Genomic DNA, 21,196 nt, shown 5'->3' with positions numbered 1-21,196 from the left:
AACTCAGACCAAAAGTCTAACCTGCCACCACCAACACATTTCTTATTTTCCTTATTCACCTATTAAAGCTCAGCAGTTAGGAAGTTCACTTTCTACCTGTTAAAATAAATATCAATCTTGTTCAGTTTTTTTAGGTAATTTTAGTTTTCTGTAGCTCGAAAGGACAGTTGAAAAACTGCAAAACTGAATAGATCGTCATGTCTTTTAAATCCTGTTTGAGGGGCAGTACAGCTGGAGTTCATGTTGTCATTTATAGCCATCTCTAGTCATTTCTGTAGTGCTCTTTTTAGGGTAGTCTTAAATTATTTTCCCACCTCATTGTGGCTTTACAAAATCCTTAGTTAAGCTTTAAAAAACCCCCAAATACAGTTATTATAGGGATTTATCCATAGAGAACATTTTCTGTACTGAGGTGCGAACATGCTTTTTGATTCTGTAAATCTCTATGAGATTGCTTCACTTTTGGAGGGAGCCCCAAGTGGCCATTAGAGGAACTGCGGCGACACTTTTATGTTAACTTGATTTTTCAGCCCTTGAAGTTGCTGCGTTTCTGGTCTTTATGCTGAGTATCCAAGTTCATCCTCTAGATGCACTTTTTGTTTAATCCCTGAATGTTTCACTACTCGAATGTGCATTTCACCACTCGCACACGATTTTGAACCAGCAAACAGTCACAATCATAATATGAAGATAGACTCAGTGATTTTATACGCACTCCTGTCTGTAACATATTTCTGGGCATCAAGAACAATAGAGATACGGATATGCAGTACTGATGATGATGATAAGCTGACTTTGAAGCCATGAGGTCATGTGTTTGTTTTGTTTGTTAGCGTGATGAGTCGCCGGAGCACCTTACCAACACCACTGCTAAATATTCCCTTATCACCTCTGCTTGCAGGCATAATGACCTAGTCAAATGAACACACTAATAGAATAAAACAGTTGTTTGACTGCCTGCATGCCTGCTTGCTTGGCTGCCTGCGTTGTCACACACACACACACACACACACACACACACACACACACACACACACACACACACACACACACACACACACACACACACACAGAGCAAGTTGCAGACTCTCTGGCTCCAAACTGCAAGATCTCTCTGATTGCAGAAAATACAACAGACAGAAAGGAGAAAGATTAAGATGCAGCATCGGCCTGTGTGGATTTGGTTTGACAGGCATGAAGATTGTGTTGTACTTACAAGTTTCTGTGTGTGTGACTCAAAAGCAGCTGATCCACAGGGTTAACACAGATTCATTTATGTTGGCTGTAGGACGGAAATGTGAGTGATATATCTGAAAATGGCAACATGTTTTAATATTTTCATTTGCAGTAGAGCTGCAGTATTTTCACGATTATATTTTGTTTTCAAAATGTATATATTAAAGGAGAAAAGATAATATAATACACAGATTTGACACAACAAAGCATTCGTATATAATTATACTGAAAGAACAAAGGTGGACTGTGCTTTAAATTGGCTTGTATGTTTCCCTAATCCCAAATATTGTGCATCTGCCGATGCAAGTCTGATTCAATGTTTCTTTTTATGACATCTTATTACATTACAGAAATAAATACAGCTTTAAAATGTCACGATGGGGCCGGATCCCCATTGTGCTTATCAGTTCAGGACATCTCCAAATTACATTACACAACTGGCACAGCTGTTATTGTTCTATCTTCTAATCTATTTGGTAATCAAGCGAATCTTAACTCCGCGTTTGTCTGCGTGTTTGTTTGCAGGGCCATTTGATGGACGTGGCGTAACCCTGCTGGAGGTATGCGGGAGCTGGCCAGAGAGCTTTGGCGTGCCACGGCACAATGTTGGCTCAGCAGATGCGAGCGACGAAGGCCTGCGAGAGAGACTGGCTGACGCCATGTCCGAGTCCCCCTCTAGGGATATCGTAGGCTCCGCCACAGGTAAGCGAAGGATGAACAACACACAAAAACACAGCTGTACACACAGGATCGTGCATCAGCATTAATTCGTTTTTTGTTTGCTGTTTAATTGTCACCTTAGGTTAAATGTTACCACAAGAACAATGTGTTACTGCTGTCCATTTAACATAAACGGGAATTATTTATATTGTTTGAAAATGAAAAGGTAAAAATCTGAATAAAAGCAGGATTATGACATTTAGTGTGCCTACCAGTCAGAACAGCTGAGGAAGTGATGCTTAAATAGCTGGAACCAGTTATCCTCATCACGTCTGACTAACACTAAGAAAAGTTCACAGTGTTTTAAGTGTGTCCTAAAACACTAAGATCCCATCTCAAATAGTCATTTTCCTTTTGTTTCTGTAGGTTTTTTTTAGTGTTATTTTGTATCTTGTTAGCAGAATGTAAAATAGACTTTCTTAGAATATTTCTAAAAATCAGAAGTCTGAGTTTAAAACAGTCAAAATCCAATAAACACACTGTGATGAGCAGGCAAAAATTAACATATTTCTTATTACTGAAACACATCGTTGTGAATTACTGAGATTCTTTATGATTCTGAGCATTGCAATTTTACGTGATTTTGTAGAAATCCATATCTGCATGCACAAAAAATGATAGTCTGGGTGTTTTCCTTTCTTTTGTTTTGCTCATACGTATTTACCTCATAAGAGATGTTTTCAGTGCAGCTAAGTGTTTGTTATGTAGCCTGACTTCCAGCATACAGTGCTTCTCAGGTCAAGGTCCAGAAATTGATTACCTCAAAGCTTGTAGGATGTTCTGCTTGTCTGAATGTGTGTACGAGGTTATGGCATATCAGCACACGACCAGCTTTAGTTTGTGGCTTCCTGTGTGTGTGTGTGTGTGTGTGTGTGCGCAGCAGACATGCTGTTGGCCCTGACAGTCCAAATGGTTAACTCATTTAGGAAGCGACAGCGTGCTCACCCCCCCACCCCTTTAAGTGAACAAGAGCTCCTTTGACTTAAATGTGTGTGGGGGGGAGGGGGTGCAGAGGGTTTTGGGGTAAGGGAGTGCGATGGTCACAAGGCCCTAATGGATTTAGCATCGACTATCAACCCCCAGCCCACCCCACCCCTCCCAAACATCCCTGGCCATATCCAACCCAGTCCACCCCTGTCCTCCCACTCCGTTCAGACTTAACCTCATTTGTAGCCTCTCTCTCTCTCTCTCTCTCGCTCTCTTCTCATCACTCTTTTTTACTGACCCCACCTCCACTACCACCACTCTCCCCCATCTCCCTCTCTGAGTCTCTTCATTAGATTAGATGCTGGAGACTCGTGGACACTACTAGTCAGTCGCTTCGTGTTCCCCCTGGTATTCTCTCCCGACCACCTCTGTTCCCCTCCACTCCCCCTAATGCAACACAAAATTCATTACTGATCACATTACATCAAAATACGCCTGCGACGTATACACACACTCTCCCTTTCCTGCGCCTTCGGCCACGATGAAGACATCATCCACAGGGAATGCGATGGACTTGCTGGTTCCTCCATCCATCCATTCATAGAGACGGAGAGGCTTCAGACTCTGTAGGCTAATCTAATAGCGCAGCACTTCTACATTGTAACATATGGGAAATGTTCTTGTTTGTACTATAAGGAGGAGAGAGCCCGGGATGGCCACAAGTTGTGGTTTCACAGGGAAGAAAAAGGAACCTGGCTCTGACGGTGCCATCCATCTTGGTTAGTGTGCAGTGTGTTTGATAACCTGTTTATTGAACAAGTGGTCTGTATTGACACAAGCTATACATGAAAAGCTTAAAGGAATAGTTCACCATGGTTCCAAAAGCAACATTCACTATTTTCTGACTTTTTTCATCTATCTTTGATTTTAACATGCAGAGGTTTAGAATCGTTTTTAATATTTTTTCTATTATTCTTAATGATTTTTTTAATTAGCACTTTTTATTGAAACTCTTGTACTGAAAAAAATATATTTGTTCCTTTGAAATCTGCCCTGTCACTGACTCTGAAAGCTCATTATGACCTTTTTTTATGCCACTTTCAAAAGTCACCCACACTGTAGTGACAGGCATTTATGTACCAATGTGAATAGCAACCAGAATTGTAACTAAAATGTAATTTTAGAATGTAAATTCTTTTAATTGTTTCCATTGTTTAAAGTAGCTCATAAATATTGTCTAATGTTCTTTTGATGGGAAAGTTCACAATAATCAGACAAGAAGGTGAAAAAAGTTTTATTTTGCCTGTACAGACTGTAGAAATCAGATTCCATATCAGCTGCATGAATATTATTCCCCAGTGTAATTTAAAACAAAACAAACAGCAGGTATACACACCTATGTGTGTGTCGGCTCTCTGCAGCCTAAAAGCTGACACCAGAACTTCTCAATGATCATATATTAATTGAAGACGAGCTCACTATAGTGAGACCACCAGGTCTCCCTTTCTTTATTCTTTGTGATATTGTTTCAAGAAATGTTAAAAAGCGCTCTTAGCCCTGATTTGGAAGATCTGAGTCCTGTGCCTGTCCATGTCTATTGTGTGTGTGTGTGTGGGGGGGGGGGGGGGGGGGGGTGCACGTGCATGTGTGTCAGTCTGAGGCTTAGATGGGCAGCAGCAGATGGTATCTTGCACAGAGAATCCATTTACTTGGGACCTGTGGCCCCAGTGCTTAGACACCGAGTGGCTAACATAGACCTTGAACATGAGTGCAAACACACTCTCACCTCACCTGCACGTGTGGCACATATTTCTGCACAATTGCTGAGTGAATTTTTTACAAACCTTTCCATCCTGTATGCACAACCAGTCAACACATTATGTGTTATTATTTATGCTTCCCACTGATATTTGTTACAGTTTTGTTCCCGTCTTTGAAAACTGTTTGTACCCTGATAATCTACTAAAGTATATTTGGATCGGTATACGGCCACAAACGATGGTGTTTCCTTTCTACATGTCTCCTCACACACACACACACACACGCACACACACACACACACACACACTCAGAGGGTCTCAGGGCTGGAATGCTTGCTGATGTAACAAATCACCATCTCTCTGACATTCTTCTCGAGAACACACACACACAAACACACACATACACTTTCGCAGATTCACAGGGAAAACAAAGCCTCCAGTCAGTGTAATAGGGCTCTCACGCTAATGCCGAGACCCAGCGTCGCCAGCTCAGAGGGCAGGTGACACTCACACAGAGAGATGGACGGATGGACAGAGGGAGAGGGAGAGAGAGAAGAGAAGATGAAGAAGAGGAGGGGAGAAAGTCACTGACGACTAAAACACACTGGGACTGAAATTAGATTTGGCTCCAATGATATAATGTTGCTAATTAGATTTGTCTTATTGGTGCCTGCCCAACATAAATTCCATTGAAGCCATATGGACAGTGGACTACTGCTAAACACAACCTGGTGTATCTCAGCTGAGAGCAGGAACAATGGCACATATTGTGTTCATTTGCTCACATCATGTTATTATGTGGTACACAATATTTTTAAGTGGTGGAGTATTTTCATCTCGTCTCCATCTTTGGTGTCCAGTGCTCATAGGTGTTGTGTCACTTGCTGTGCATCAGAGTTTTCCAAGGAAAGAGATCCCAGTTTCATGTTTACAACAGGAGATCAAAACAGTCCCATAATGAGTTGAATCAGTGAGGTGTCGTGGTAAACAGCCTTTGACTAGAGCTAAATAAAGGTTAGCATTTCAAATTTGGAGCTGTGACTTGCTTCTGGGCCATTGTTTTATTATGGGGCCATAAAACTTACATAAAACAACATGAACTGCTGTGATTACATTTTTGCTTTCATGGTGTCTTTGGTGGATGGGTATTTCAGGCTCAGTGCTAGCAGTTTTGATAAGAACAAAATAGTTCAAATACAGAATGCTGTATGTAGAAATAAAAGCCACGTGTACATATAGTGCTCTGCCTCTGCTCTGTTTGGGCAAATCGACAGAATGTTGCCAAAACATGCAACATATTTTGAATCAATGCAGGTTAATAGTTTTATTATATTGATTCCCAATCCAGGGGCAGCAATGATTACTTGATCAAACACTTGCAATAACTGCTAACAGGCTTTAAAGAAAGTATATTATTCTGAAGAATGCTCTGATTCTGAAACTCAGCCTGAACTGATGCTCTTTACAATTCAATTGAATTGAAACATTGTACTTCAACAAACCACGTCAATTTTCAAACTTTATCACCATCTACATACTTACAAGACTTCATGACAGCCTGTTTACAGTCAATTCATAAAAGTACATTCAGTTTTAGCATAATTTTCTGTCAATTAAAATTCATGTACTGCTTGATGTCCAGCTCAAATCAAGCACGTCACTTTCAGCTTTGTTTATCTGATACCTGATCTGATGTCAAGACGTTCTCTGAGTGATGAGCACAAGATAGAGCACTAACTCTTTATGACTCACATAATCATCATAGCACAGAGCGGTGTAGCCAATAGCCAAATATCATTGAACATTATTTGTTTTTCATGTTACTTTGCTACAGACTGTGTGTTGAGTTCACCCTGTTTGATTGATGAGGGAAGGGTCCAGGGGACCACCCACACCCTGCAGGTCAAATGTAACCCTGTTTGTTGGAGCCCAGCTCAAAGAAACTGGGAGTAACAATAATAATAATAATAATAATAATAATAATGATAATAATAGTAATAATAGCAAAAGCGTCTGAACAGCTCAGAACCCAGCTGGCTCTTTCAAAGCCCGACTCAACACAAATATTTAGGGGAGCCTTATCAACACAAAAAGGCAGAGTGCACTTCCTTATGTGTGTGTGTGTGTGTGTGTGTGTGTGTGTGTGTGTGTGTGTGTGTGTGTGTTTCTGTGTAAATGGTTGAGTGTTTGATCTAATAGACACAAGCACACCTGTGTGTGTTTGTGAATGCATGAATTTTAACTACCCTTTCCACATGTTCATTTTTAAGCGGTATGTGCGAATGTACTCTTGTGTGTGCGTATGTGTATACTAAATGTATATACAAGTAGGTTAGTGAGTGTGTGCCTTTACTTTTTTTTAGTTATATACTGTTCACATACATGCATTAGCAGAAAAACAGTCTATAATTTTCTCTGTAGTGTATGCACATGTTTGCAATTACTTGAATTTGCATGTACACATGTGTGCATTCTATATGTTTTTGCACGTGTGTGTGTGTGTGTGTGTGTGTGTGTGTGTGTGTGTGTGTGTGTGTGTGTGTGTGTGTGTGTGTGTGTGTGTGTGTGTGTGTGTGTCCCATATGGCTCTGTCCAGGTGACTGGTAAGCTGTAACTCTAAAAATGTTATTATTTATGAACTTGCAGGCAGTGATCCAAACAGTCACCCTGACTTAATAATTGGCAATTTGCTGGTTGGAGCCTCGACTGTAGGCTTCTGGCTGGGTGACACACTGTATGTAGGCTTTGGGAGAGTTCCACTGAACCTCTGATGTTATCACTTCAGAGAAAACATTGGCTCATGCACTGCTTTGTATGTGTTTGAAAAAATCTCTAAAAGATAAAGAAAGTTTGAAGTAGGAAATGTCTGTTGATGTATTTTCTCGGTGAAGATTGAGGGTTTCCTCTCTAACAAAGGAACTGTGTGTATGTTTGTTGGAACATATGGAAGCATGTTTGTTTTAGCACTTGTAACTATCTTAAAGAGATGGCACCTTGCTGCTTATCTCTCTCACCCCATTTACTAATCAATATTACACTAGACAGCATTGCACTTTAATAGCATGCTATTTTTCCATTTGGACCAAGTATTCCATTTGATGAATGTGCACTGTATATTACAATAACCTATCAAATATAATGCTTTATTGTTCTAATGCCACTGGCAACTGCCAAAAGCCTGTAATCTACTGTAAGCATCTAACTGGTGTTGGGCCCTTGACTGGAAAAATGTAATACATTACTCATTACTCTTACTCATTTCTAAAGCAGCATAATTGCTTTGGTTATTAGTCCCTGTGGGCAATAATTGGTTGATGGGCCCATTATTTTTCTGTTACATTTTCAGATTTGGATCTTGTCTTCAAAACACTGAGAAAAATGTCTCCTGGTTAAAGTGTACCTCTGTGTAACGATGAGAAAACTGCTGCTGTCATCTCTGCAGTTTAAATGATGAGCTGTTCCCCAACAGAAGGTCTGTGCAGGGAAAGAGTCATACAGCTTCCCAGAAGCTACTGACATGATAGTAGCTTTTTTAAAAATTGTGCGCTCAAACAACGGCACTTTTGACAGCCTGGACTTGAAATGGCAGCTGCAAATTGTTATGCAAGAGTGTTGCTACTCTTCAGATATCTTTTATATGGGTCTCGCCTCTATTACAGTTGCAGATACTTTTGCACAATCCAAAAGTTGGAGCTTCTCATTCAGATGTAGCGTTTTGAATAAAACCAAACGTCTTTCAGAAGGGGTTATTGCCTGTTTAGCTTTACATTCGCCACGTTATCTCGTTAGCATGTTAGTTTCTCTCATTATTGTCATTATATGTTATTAATCAGGGCAACTGCCCCAGCAGACTGGAGCTTCCTTTAAATGGGAAATGACTTTGTAGTGATACAGTGAACTGACAGCTGCATAATTTTTGGTTTTAAACTAGAATTGCTGTGTGCATTATACCAACATTCAAGTCTATACACAGGGACAATCAAGGCTTTGCCAACCAGGTTCACACATAACCTCACACTCACCATGACACCCAGCTTCTTAGGGAAAAAAATAAACCCCCAGTGCACTATTATTTATACAGTATTTTGCTAGTTGTACTGACCACTCAAAGCACTTTAGAGTACAACCCACATTTAACAGTACATTTATACACTGCTTTATTGTATTATCTGCTTCATATTTGATGCAAACTCCACACAGAAAGGCCCTGGGCAGGCTTTGAACCAAGAGCCTTCTTCCTATGAGGCAACAGCACTAACCATTGTGCCGTGGCTCTGTGGCGGAGCAGTGGTTAGTGGTGGAGTGGTTCAAAAATATGTAATGCTTTTACTATTAATTAGGACCTGTTCTGAGGTCAGTTTGACCTCCAAGGGCTTTATATCACATATGATAGCCACTTAGCAGCTAAAATCTAAGTCTGCTGTGATCTTATTTTGGGAATTCACGCCTTTATGTAGACATGATAGTGGTTCCACCTGTCTTTGAAAGTAAACCTACAAGCACAACAAAACAAAAACGTTTGCTTATAAGTAAAACCAATGTTGACAGCACTATATTTAGAGGTTGTGTGAAAAATAATGCAAACACTCCAGCAAATTCAAAATAATTCTGGGACTATAATTCCAACATATAATAATATTGTCACAGTTAAAAGGAACACGTTTTCAGATTATCAGACACATTCAGGGAAAAGGTAGAAGACACTACTGGAAATGAAAATGGCAGGTTGAGACGACAAAGGAGCGCTTAAGTTGTAAATTTTAGTGTGACGTCACCAAAGTTCATATGCACTGAGCAGGTTTGTTCCGACTGTGAATGATATGACTTGGAGACAAAGTATCTGATCTGTGTCTGCTCTTCAAGCTTGAAGTCATGCAAACAAGCTGCACAGGAAAAAAATAGGTTCATCTTTTGAAATTAATTTTTTGTGTAAAAATGAATAGCCTCTTTTTGCGATTATATATAAATCATTCAATAGAAAACCTCATTAATTGGGCTATTACGGAAACATGGAAACTAGACTGCACGCCTGTTCAGACAGCTGTGTGATTTAATGGTCGCACAATACATCCTGTATTTGAATTGGCTGCGTGCTCCTTTCACACAAAGCCATGTTATTATCCTGCCGACTGACTGGTTTCTTTGCTATTCAGCCTTGTTTTAGTACACTGATACCCATCAGAAGAACAACAATATACAGGAATGAGTGGAGGATTTGGGGGTTGCTCAGGCTTGGAGGTCCTTCTTTTCCTATCAATCAGTCCAGACGTCTGCTGGCTTCAGTACTAAACATACATAAATAACCATACAGTAACACACACACCAACGAGAGCAACATGCAAGCAAGCTTCGACCATAATCTGCTACGGCTTCTAGTACCATCATGCCCACCTTGTCACAGATATAACAGTTATATTTGGTCTAAATTTGTTTATTGGTAATGTGAAAATTCTCGTCTAAGCATCAGTGGTGCTGAGCAACGTGTCCTTTTTTTGAGAAATGTTTTTTTTTTTTTCCCAAAGAATCTTGTACATGAGCAACTATGTTAGAATGAAATACAGTCAAAGCAGGAAGAAAACAAGGCTTTGATTCTGACTAGATATTTAATGCGAGCTTTTGTTTCAGTCATTACCAAAAAAGTTCTAAGATTCCACACAAAACGTAGTTTCACATAGTGCTTCGTGATACAGCAGTGTTATTTATTGATATACTTTTTCAGATTTGTTTCATACAGAGGCATAGTGAAAAAATTATCTGATCATTGTCAGGTCCTAAAATGAGATAACTCACATAGCACATGATAGCACGTGACATTACACTGTCATTATTTATTTAACAAAAACAAAGATACAATGGACTTTGCAACACCTCGATTCTTTTGTTTTCCAGCAGTGTGCAGTTGAAAATGAGACGTTTGTGCTGTGCATTATGGCCAGGTATCTTCACTTCGGCCTCGTCCGTTCGAAGGACATCGTTAAAGAAATCTTGTGTTTTGGTTAGATCCATCTTTGCAAACCTAAGCTGTGCTGCCATGTTCTTTTTAGAGAGAAGACGTCCTCTCCTAGTACACTTGAATCTGTCAGTGTTTTCCACTTGTGAATGATTTTTCTCAAGTTAAAATCAAATAGAGCTTTTTGGATAGGGCCTTATAACCTTCATAGGTTAACTGGAAACTACAGATCTCTCTAAGATCATTGGTGCTGTCTTCACTCCTTGGCAGTGCGTTAACGCTCAGTGGAATGCTCTAGATCTCCAAACTGCAAAAACCTTTGCTTTCACAGAGGTCAGCACATTTGTTGATGATCAGTTAATCAACTCTATTTGAAAATCAGTACACCAGGGTCCATTTCTTTTTCTCACATAAATGACAAATGACAAAGCATAATATGTTGTGTTTTTTTAATCTGTGATCGTCGGTCGTTAGCTCTGATGTCTCAGAGGGTCCAGAGTTCGACTCCACCACCTGGCCGGAGCCTTTCTGGAGTTTGCATGTTCTCCACATGTTTGTGTTAGTGCAGTTAGGTTAATTGGTCATTTTAAATTGCCCATAGGCGTGAGTGCGAATAGTTGTGTGTCTGTCTGTGTTAGCCCTGCATCAGGCCAGCGACCTGTCCAGGATGTACCCCGCCTCTCCCCCTATAGTAGCTGGGATAGACTCCAGCCTCCCACGGCCCTGATAAGGATAAGCTGTAGAGAATGAATTGTAAGACCTAATAAGGAGCACAAGATTTTTTTTTATTGTTTCCGACATTTAAAACCTTAAAAATGAATAAGGGTGTACTTTCTCTTTGATATGACTGTGCGATCAAGGCAAGTCAGGACTACGCAATTTTTGGTTAGGGGGTAAATAGTATTTTTGCCTCCCATCAGCTAAGCATTAAATATATAGCACAACTACACCACATATTAAAATAGCAAAATTGCAAAATGGATATTTTAAAACCAGCCTTTCCGGGTGGATTAAGGTTTTTGTGGCACTTTCTGATAGTAACAAAGCACAAAGAGCCATCAGGTTATCTCACAGTGATCAACAAAGAAGTGCATTTTAGCATCTTTACATTTTTAATGCTTTTTTATTAAAAACCTAGTTGTCAGACTAAGAGAATTAACTGTATCGCCATTAGCCACAGTTTGGAAGCGACTCCTGCAGGTGAAACCGGAACAACTTGTTCCTCTGGATTTTTGTGCTGTTCTCTTTGACATGCTGTTCTGCTGTTCGGTCAGTTATTAAAACTTTGTGTGGATCTGTCCTGTCACTCATGGTTTTCACATGGGCTGATCAGAATCTTGAATGCAGTCATGCAGATGTGCTGTTTCGGTACTGTGTGCTGTTTCAACTCATTAAAAGGAAACACCTTTTTATGTTTTTATTACCTCAGGCACGTGTTTGCTGTACTCTACTTTTGAGAGTGCAGTGAACAAAGGCTTCTTCCATAATTATTCCAGTAAAAGCCAAATTTATTTGTATCATTTTTAAAAATGAGAGTTGTACTTGTGGCGTGGCTATTTTTGGAATAGCATTGCAAATTACAGTCATATCTGTGACCATGTGTTTAAATATTATACTGCTATAAAAAATCATTTTTAAATTAAATGCTTGTAACTTTAGGAGACAGAGTTTACCCGTATTATCAGTCACAGCTGAAGACCCATGAATATGGACGTAAAAATGCTTAAAAACAGCAAATCTAAAGAACACAGCTCTTTCCTGGATCTTCAGTGTATCATATGAAAGTAAATCTTTGCTTCGTTGGTTATTTTGTTGCTGGTGATTGAGAGTGCTGCCTAACACCTCGCCCTGAAATCTCCCATGTTTTTCCTTTAATCAGTTATCCAAAGGTATAGGAGGATGGATCTGGTGCATGTTTTGAAGTGTCATAATTACTGATTTCTTCCAGACCCGCACATACTTGCTCTCACAGAAGGTTTATATGAACTCGGCTTCAGCTCCATCATAAGCTCACTGACTGGCTGTGGTCTGACAACAACCGATAGACATAATTGCATGGGACATCAGTGAGAAGCACTGGTCAGCAGAAGTACAGGAAAAGGCATCGGAGGGCTGAACGTGTCTGCTTTTGGTTTCCTCAAACGAGTCGAACATAATACTTTAGGTTTTCAACATGCCAGTGTGATTTGTCATGAACTCGAAGTCTTTCTCAATCTGTCCAGAGGGCTGGCTGAATAAATCATGAATCAGACATCCCTACTCAAAATGTTACCCTAACCACCTAGTAAAGTCTTTCTCTGTCTAAAATTTCACTTGACTGAAACATGGCCAGTCTTTAGTTTCTGGCTTTCTGGACGCTTCGATCTAAAGGCAGCTTGCGTCTGTGGTGCATAACATAGCTGTGAATGCAGTCTCAATACGTCACGGACCACACGCACCATTTGGATACTTGACTAACTCAAAACTATTAGTTAATGATTTTGTGACATGCCCAGAGGGCCAAGTTGTCCCCTCGCTTTAACCAAAGAGAGAGAAGAAAGCAGCAGAGAGAGAGAGAGAGCAAATGAGTGCACTCTCTCCCTGAAAGCTACTCAGCCCTGCCGTGACAGACCGAAAGAACAAACGCAGCGAGGAAGAGAGGGGGGAAAAGATGTCAGGGACCAAGTGGAAGAACAGAAAAGGGAATGTGAGGCTAGCTAAGGCCAGAGAGTACGGTGCTGAGAGAAGAGACGGAGAGTGTGAAAGCAGAGTGTGGTCATTATAGCTGCCCCTCAGCGCTTCACCCACCTCTCATTCTCCTCTCCCTCCCTCTCCACATTGCCAGGCCAAAGTTTGAGCGTAATGTGTGTCGACACGGTGAGACGCTGAAGAATAATTCCTGTATTCAGAGCTACCACTGCCTGCCCCTCCTCCTCTTCATCCTCTTCATCCTCTCTCTCAACTCTACTGACAAGTCAGGCCTGGATATCATTGTATCATTTATCCCAGCCTCGTTTCTGCCACTCTGCCTTGTTTGCCCAGAGGGAAGTGTGAAAAGTGTGCATGTATGTGTGTCTGCATGTGTGAGATACTCAGTGTGTGAATGTAACTGTGTGTATATATGTGTCTGTGTGTGTCAGTGTCACTCTGCGCTTGTGTATATGTTGTGTGGACTGCAAATGGGCTTTTGTGGAGTTTTTGGGAGACTGCACTTAACAGCTCGCTCTGGGGAGACACACGCACACAAACACACACACACACACAGGGCTGTGAGGGTTCACAGAAAAAGAGGGCGAGGGAGAGCATAGTGAGTGAGAGAATTAGGGCGAGAAAGAGGAAGATGGTTAGAGTGGTGGGAAGCGCTTTTTAAAGCCCTGCTCCCGTGTCTGTTTTGGGTTGGTCGGACAACAAGAGGAGCGGGGAAACACTTTGTGCACAGAGTCAAAAATGGACTCGTGGCTAAAGGCCATCCACTTCACCCAATCTGCTTCACCACCGTTGGCGGCGGCAGCAGCACGCAGCGAAATACTTGTTGTCGCAGCAGCGTCTGTCGCTCTGCTGACTCGAGCAGTGAACTCGCCGTGATCCGTGACCCGTCACTCAAACTGCACGCAGGCCATTTTCTCCAAACTGTCACTCCAGCTGATACTAGCGACTCTGCTCGCATGATACCGTAGCAGTTTGAAATTTGGGGTAAAGATACCAGACGTGGGCTAAGGTTATTTTACTTTGTGTACCGCTGACACATCAGGGGCTACATTATTAACATGCTGATGATATGTTATATGTTTTAATTATAGCACAAAAACCTGTAGTTCATGTGAATCGGAGCATTAAGTGAACTTGAAATTGTTGTAATCCACGTTCAGTCTATGAATGGTTATGATTTCATGGTTCTTCACTTCAAGACGACCCCCTTTCTCAGTGTATCCTGATGCATCAGCGCTGAACGAGTGAGAAAACATTATAAGCTTCTAACTTTTCACTGTTAAAAGAAGCCTTAGTGCTTCTGTGTATATTGGATTGTCTGACAGCACCTGGAATCTTCTCTCTTCACACCCTTTTGACACTTAAATCTGTGTTTGAAACCAACTGAGGTGTGAAGAGTTGTAAAAGCAGGATGGATACAAAGATTACGCTCAAGATTTCTTTACTTCTACACATAAATACTTTTGTGCATCTTTTATAGGTTTGTGGAATGACTTCATTTATCTGATTCCTTTGATTAACCATCAAAGACTGAGTCCTTTAAGTGAGCTCAGGAAGGCCACTTCTGAGGGAAACGTCAGAAGCAGATTTTATTCCATGTGGAAAACACTTTGTTGGACTTCTTAAGATTGTTGAACGCTACAGGGCTCATTATGTAAACTGCTTCAGGATTTTAAGATATGAAAACATTTTTGAATCTTTAAACGATGTAAGCTTCCTCCTGGTGTAAAATTAAAAACATATTTTTAAACAAAACACACTTTAGAAATTCTGTTTTTTTTTTAAATATATTATATTACCTGTATAACCCAGCAGATCGCATCATATTCATCCTTTCAGCACATCATGAAAAATATCAGATTTTTGCAAATACTTGCAAAGTCTGGTAATATACAGATCGGTGATGTGTTTTTGTAACTCATGCACTCAACACAGACCTGTGCATATGTTCTGCTGGGATCCCGTAATCCTCAATTTCATGTCGACAAGCTGTATATAACACACATGCAATCTCTCCTCACATGAGTCTGCATATAGGTATGTATTTGTGTGTTTATTAATAAAATATGGTGGCATGAATAAGTGATAGGATACATAATGGAGAAGCGGCTAAGCTAAGCCAAACGAGGGCAGCTTCTTCGAACACGGGAATTTCCTGTCAACAAAACGTCCAACTGTGGACACGTCTGTTTGCATAAATGCAGAGCGAACAGAGGGAAAAGTTGAAAACTGACAAAATAATTTTACAGAAACAGAAAAGGTTGTTTTCAAAATGTGCTTCTTTTTTAGTGTGTGAATGTAACTGTGTGTATATATGTGTCTGTGTGTGTCAGTGTCACTCTGCGCTTGTGTATGTGTTGTAATCTTGGCTGTTTCAGTGCAAATGCAATTTTAGTAAGGGAGATCAATTTTTGAGGTATGCTCTTAGAAAATCATATAAAAAGAGCAAACAATAAACTGACTTGTACCTAATAAAAATGTCCCTGCAGTACACGAGTAAATGATTGCATTTGTATTTGTACAGTAGTTACATATTATTTAGTGATTGATATATGAGCCAGATAAAGAAAACAACCAGTACAGTCTGACTCTTATTCCAGTTACAGCATTTTAAGAGAAAAGAATAACTAGCTGAGCATATGCAGAGGTTGAATACAAACTCTGACTCCCGTTCTACTTCAAGAAACTCTAGAAATCACAAGTATCAATGAAGAGAAGTTAATGTAGGAGAAATATGCTCTTTCTTCGTAGCCCCTGTCAGTACTCTCACTGTGGCATTTTAAATCAACGGAAGATTTTCCAGACAGCTGTTGATACAAAGTTACAGTTTGTCTAGCCTAGAAGAAACAAATGCAGGAACTAGTTTTTCAGCATCATATTGAGAGAGGATATTTTCGACTTTGTGCTGATAAAAGAAAATGGAATTTACACGAGAGGACAGGTATCCAGACCTTTATGTCTTTAAAACACGCCTGTAGTTTAACAACCTGATTTGTGTCATCTGGCTTTGTAGATAAATATAACTGAGTGTCATCTGCATAGCAGTGGAAATGTATGCAGTGTTTTATAATATAATGTAACGTAAAATGGTCTGTCCCATCAAAGAAGCCTATGGAAGGCCTTGTGGAGGAAGACTGCATGTTTACATAGATTACATTGTATGAGATAAATATGTTATAAAGCAATGTAGCACATTTCATTTAATCCCAGCAGTGTACTCCAATGTAAAATGTGATAGCAGTAGTAAAGCAAGATAAGTACAGGGATGAGTTCACTATCAGAGGCCATGAGAAGATCATTAGTAGCCTTCACCGGTGCTGTTTCTGCACTATGATGAGTCCTAAATCCCGAGTGAAAGTTTGCATATAAGCTGTTTGTTTGGTCACAAATCTAAATTTGTGAAATAAAACAAATATTTGAAGTTGGTGTATACTTACAGCTGAATCAAATTGCGTTATGGTAGCATATAGAAGTTAAGATCCTAACTAAGGCATTTGATTGCAGAGTTCACACAGGCCCCAGAGGGGAGCTACAAAAATCACTGGATAGTTTAGCTGATACCAACAACTGCACGTCCTATAAACCCTTTTAATAGTTAGAAATGTTGAAGACATGCTACAGTAGTGCTAAAAATAGTGGCAGCTCTACAGTAGCACACCTTGTGGATGAACCAAAACTAACTAAAGGCATACAAATCTACTGAAACATTCAGTTTTACATTTCTCAGTCATGTTCAGGATATTTAATAACCATTTCTGTTCATATTTGTTCAGTAGACCAGTATTAAGGACATCAGTGCAGCTGTGCAAGCCTGTGCCGTGTGTGTGATTGGGAGAATGAGGTTTGTAGTAAAAAGCCTTTGGAGTGCTCAATTAGAGTAGAAAAGCACTATATAAGTACTAGTATAGCATTTAGCCCTTAAATCACCTAATCACAATTCTTCAAACAGAAATGGTCTGGCATCAGGACGTAGCCTGTTGCCAGCCTGTCAGTCCTTGACAGCATCGTTCGCTCGACTGCCATTTCCTCAGATGTTGGATTCTGAAGATTTTCCCTCACCGTGCCCAAATCCTGAAAACTGCCCACCAGTTCAATAATGGGAGCATCCACCACTTCTGTTTAGGATCGGGTGGTGATGTTGGAGTACTGGCTTAAACTTGTTAACAAAGATCCTCTTTTAGCGAGAGAGTTCAAATTCAAGGACCAAAAACTGGACTTAACTTCACTCTTCAGTCTCCTGCTCCGAGAGCTGTAGTAAATAACCCCGAGTCAGGAATTAGAGGGATGGATTGACATGGACTGTTTCTATTTTGCGCTGTTGTCCACTGTGAGCGCTTCTTTGAATCTCACCATCTTACACCACTGTTCTTTTGGACATTGTGGGCTTGTTATTATTATTATTATTGTTAGCAACCACTACAATCTTCCATGAGTGTTACTGTAAAAGCAGGCTGAAATGAAAAAGACAAAATCGACCTGGATCCATTCTGCTTATGAGACCTGTCTGTCCACGTTTCATATCTTTCATCCAATCTTTCAAACACTTATTTGCTTTGTATGAAGATTATTTAATAAATATTAATCTGAAATGGCTAACACGTAAAACATTCAGCACTTTATGAAGCACTAACTCCAATGATTCCCAACATTATTCTGTTCTTCTAAGTGCATTAATGGCTTTGTAATGCAAGGAAATAACCTCCTTACTGACACTGACAATGTGAAACAGGATGAGACAGCTTCTACACATTAGCACCTTTTACAGACTTCCACCCCTCAGAGGCTTTTGAAAACACCCATTTCTCCATGAGAGGAGGGAAGGACTGACCGACTCGAACACAGCCAGAGAAAGAAATGATGCACTGATATCATGTTCTGTCTATACTAACGCAGGCTACTGGCTTTCTGTGTGTATTGAGGATCTGTGCAGCCACTTGTCCTAGATGAAAGCCCGTCCATGATTACGCCATATTAAAAAAAATTAGAGCTTATGTATGAAAAGCATCTGATTCATGCTGATGCTATAGAGATAATGTTATCTCTCTCTTCTACTCGATGTCACTTAAACGCAAACAAAAGCAATACAAGGATGTCTATTTCAGTAATTGGGAAATGAGCCAAAATGATCCCAATGATGAGTGCAATAATCTTCTGTTACAAACTGACAGTAATTTGAGAGGAAGCTTGCACAACATGGTTAGCTCTTCTTTTTCCAAGCCTCTAAATGGCAGTTTTTTCTTTCTATGTTATAACATTTTAAAACCATCCTTGATTTATCCTGATTACAGGGACTACTTTTAGGAAATTATGAATTCCTATTGGACAAGCAGAAATAACTCCAACCCTTTATTGCTTTCAAACACTCTCAAAAACCAGAACTGTGTCCATCGAGTAAATGCACGTCTGACTTTTCATTCTGCCTCTTTGCATTCCTCACACAATGGCAATATGTCTTATGTCAGTTAGAGTCTGCTTTTGCCTGTCAGTGGCTTAATGACTCAAGAGCTATCGCTGTTACATTTACCTCATAATACTAAGTTAAGGAAAACAAATTTTCATCTGCGTTTTAAACATCCCAAGTCTGTCCATAATAAACGTCTTTGTCGCTGCGATTTAGTAAAGCTCTAAATGTTTCAGGTCAGACTGTGTTTTGCATTAGTTTGATATTTAAAGTTAATAATCCTTGAAAAGCAGGTTTCTATAAACCTATGTGATATTTAAAGAGCAGTAACAACAACTAAACTAAAATGACTAAAAGGTGATTTTTAAAATTTCCCATATTTACATATTTACAGTTAAAAATAAGACCTTAAAATGAGAAAAAAGTTTAAAATTTACAGAATTTGAATGGGGCAGGACTTGCTGGTGTAAACAAATGAAGAGAATTAGCATTTTTTTTATTAGTTTTTGTGTGTGTGAATACTCTTCCACACACATCACCTGCTCTTTTGTGCAAGTCTTTTTATTTCACTTAAAATCTATTTGTAGAATAGAATACAGTAGAACTTTATTAATCCCTTGGGGAGGTCCCCTCAGCAGCACAACACCACTTCACCTTAAATACAAATAAGAACAAAATATCAGCAGGTATAGAATTTAAAAGGTAATAATTAAAGGAAGTCTGAGGATTAAAGTGTAATACAGTGTGTTATACGTATCAAAAGCAAAATATACCTTTTGTTCTTAAGTCATGGAGTTGATACCTGTAAAGCTGAATTAGGATATGACACATAGAACTGGTTGTCAAGTATTGACTGCACCACTCGCAGCACGTCGTTTTTATGCACATTCGGTTTGCGAGCGTGCATCCTGCTAGGATGCAGACTTTTGCTGTCCTGACCTACGTGCTCTTGTTCAAAGGGAGCCAAAGTGCCTTACATAAAAACAGTTAAAGGAAACCATAATTCTTAGAGGTGAAATCCTCAGTTAAAAGCTGACCTTTTTCTACCAAAGCTGATCTTTCTGTTTGTTAAAACTCATAAGTGAAAGATTTAAACACAGCGTTTCTATTGTATATAAAGGGAACAGCACATGCAATGGAAGCCCGTCTCTGTGTCTCAGCTGCCTTTCAGTGACCCGTGCACCTTTATACAGACCGGCTGAACTCTCAGCCTGCTGACCCTGTGCTGACTGCTTTGGTGATTGTTTGTGTGTGTCTGTGTTTGCACAGTATGTTTGTCTCTCAGTGCCAACCTGTACATAAGTACTGGTACTGCACTGGTGTTATGCCTGATGGAACCTTGTTCCTCTTACTGACTTTGTAGTTTTACATGAGTTTGCTTTCATTTGCTGCTCTTCTGGTTTCACACTTGTTGAGAAAGCATTGCAGAGACCTGGGTGTTTGCATAAAGGTGTGTTAAATGTCCGTAATACTGCAGTGGTTCCATTTAGACAGAAGCAGGATAGCGCTGACATTTTATTAAAACAGAAAGCGATTCTGTTGTGACTGATGCACAGTTGTTGTTTCGAGACAGAAAACAATCTTGAAGAAGGCTCCCTGTTAGTTTGAGCATGTGATGATGAGGAGGAAATACAATTTACAGTTTCTTCGTTTATTCACAGCATATTTGACCCAACCAAGGAAGCCATGGGTATGATTCTAATGAACAGCATCCACATATGTACAACTATATATACAGAACAAGTTAAACATACAGATTTTCGGTCGTTTGGAGGACTTGTCTTTGATACTTAGAGGAATATTTTTAGTTGTGAAGCTGAAAACCGTTTTGGGATGTGTGCTGAATGCTTTGATTTATTTCTTTGTATTACAAAAATGCAATCCTAAATAGTGATGCAGTAAGTTTGTCATTAATTCTAAATGGAAACTGGAGCTATAGCAGCCAATAAATGTTTCAAAAACAAATGTAATAATAATACACAAGAAAAGACACAAATACAGTAAATGTAACAATAATAGGAATAAAGTATAACTATGGATCTTATAATTGTCTCGCCCTATGACAGCTGGGATTGACTCCAGCCCCATTACGACTCTGAACTGGTCCCCCACCACACATGCAGACACACACAGTGTACAGCTTTATCTGTCTCTTATGTTGGCATGCTCACATATTTGATGTGATGATAAGCGACAGCCTCTTGACGATGTGCTGTCTGTCAGTTTTCTCAGTGGGCACCAACACCAGCTACCTCTTTCAGCTGAGACCAGCCCTCCTGTCCAAAACCACTGACAGAGGTCTCCCAACAAGCTTGTCAAACCATATGTGTGCAACTATGTCTGCGTGTTCACGTTGGGATATTTCAGTGGGCTACAGTGGATGATCTGTTCCTTACCATAGGCAGTTTGCTTATGAAGTGCTTACACAAGTAGAACTCTTTGAATGTGCTTACTGTCGATGTAGCTACTGTTAGATTAAAGTGCCTACGTGAGGCTTGGGTGGTTTTTAAAATA

General features: G+C 39.9%; 2 protein-coding genes across 4 annotated transcripts in view; one reads left to right on the top strand and one right to left on the bottom strand.

Moving 5' to 3' along the window:
- Window positions 1-21,196, top strand: part of bcas3 (BCAS3 microtubule associated cell migration factor) — a 323,139-nt gene that overhangs the window by 291,663 nt on the left and 10,280 nt on the right. For 2 of the 3 annotated variants that reach the window (XM_063492927.1, XM_063492926.1), the window contains one exon: window positions 1,762-1,938. In XM_063492927.1, coding sequence (XP_063348997.1) covers window positions 1,762-1,938 — 177 coding nt within the window. Of the gene's footprint in view, window positions 1-1,761; window positions 1,939-21,196 lie in introns of those variants that run through there. The other variant, XM_063492928.1, reaches the window with a different exon arrangement.
- brip1 (BRCA1 interacting helicase 1) overlaps window positions 20,449-21,196 on the bottom strand; it is a 150,074-nt gene continuing 149,326 nt past the window's right edge. The window contains exon 22 of the transcript XR_010095492.1: window positions 20,449-20,458. The gene's annotated coding sequence lies outside the window, so the exon portion shown is untranslated. The remainder of the gene's footprint in view (window positions 20,459-21,196) is intronic.

The sequence above is a fragment of the Pelmatolapia mariae genome, linkage group LG14, assembly GCF_036321145.2.
Source record: "Pelmatolapia mariae isolate MD_Pm_ZW linkage group LG14, Pm_UMD_F_2, whole genome shotgun sequence".
In the NCBI taxonomy this organism is placed as follows: domain Eukaryota; kingdom Metazoa; phylum Chordata; class Actinopteri; order Cichliformes; family Cichlidae; genus Pelmatolapia; species Pelmatolapia mariae.
Note: the sequence above shows the minus strand (reverse complement) of the source record. Positions and strands in the feature narration are given on the sequence as shown.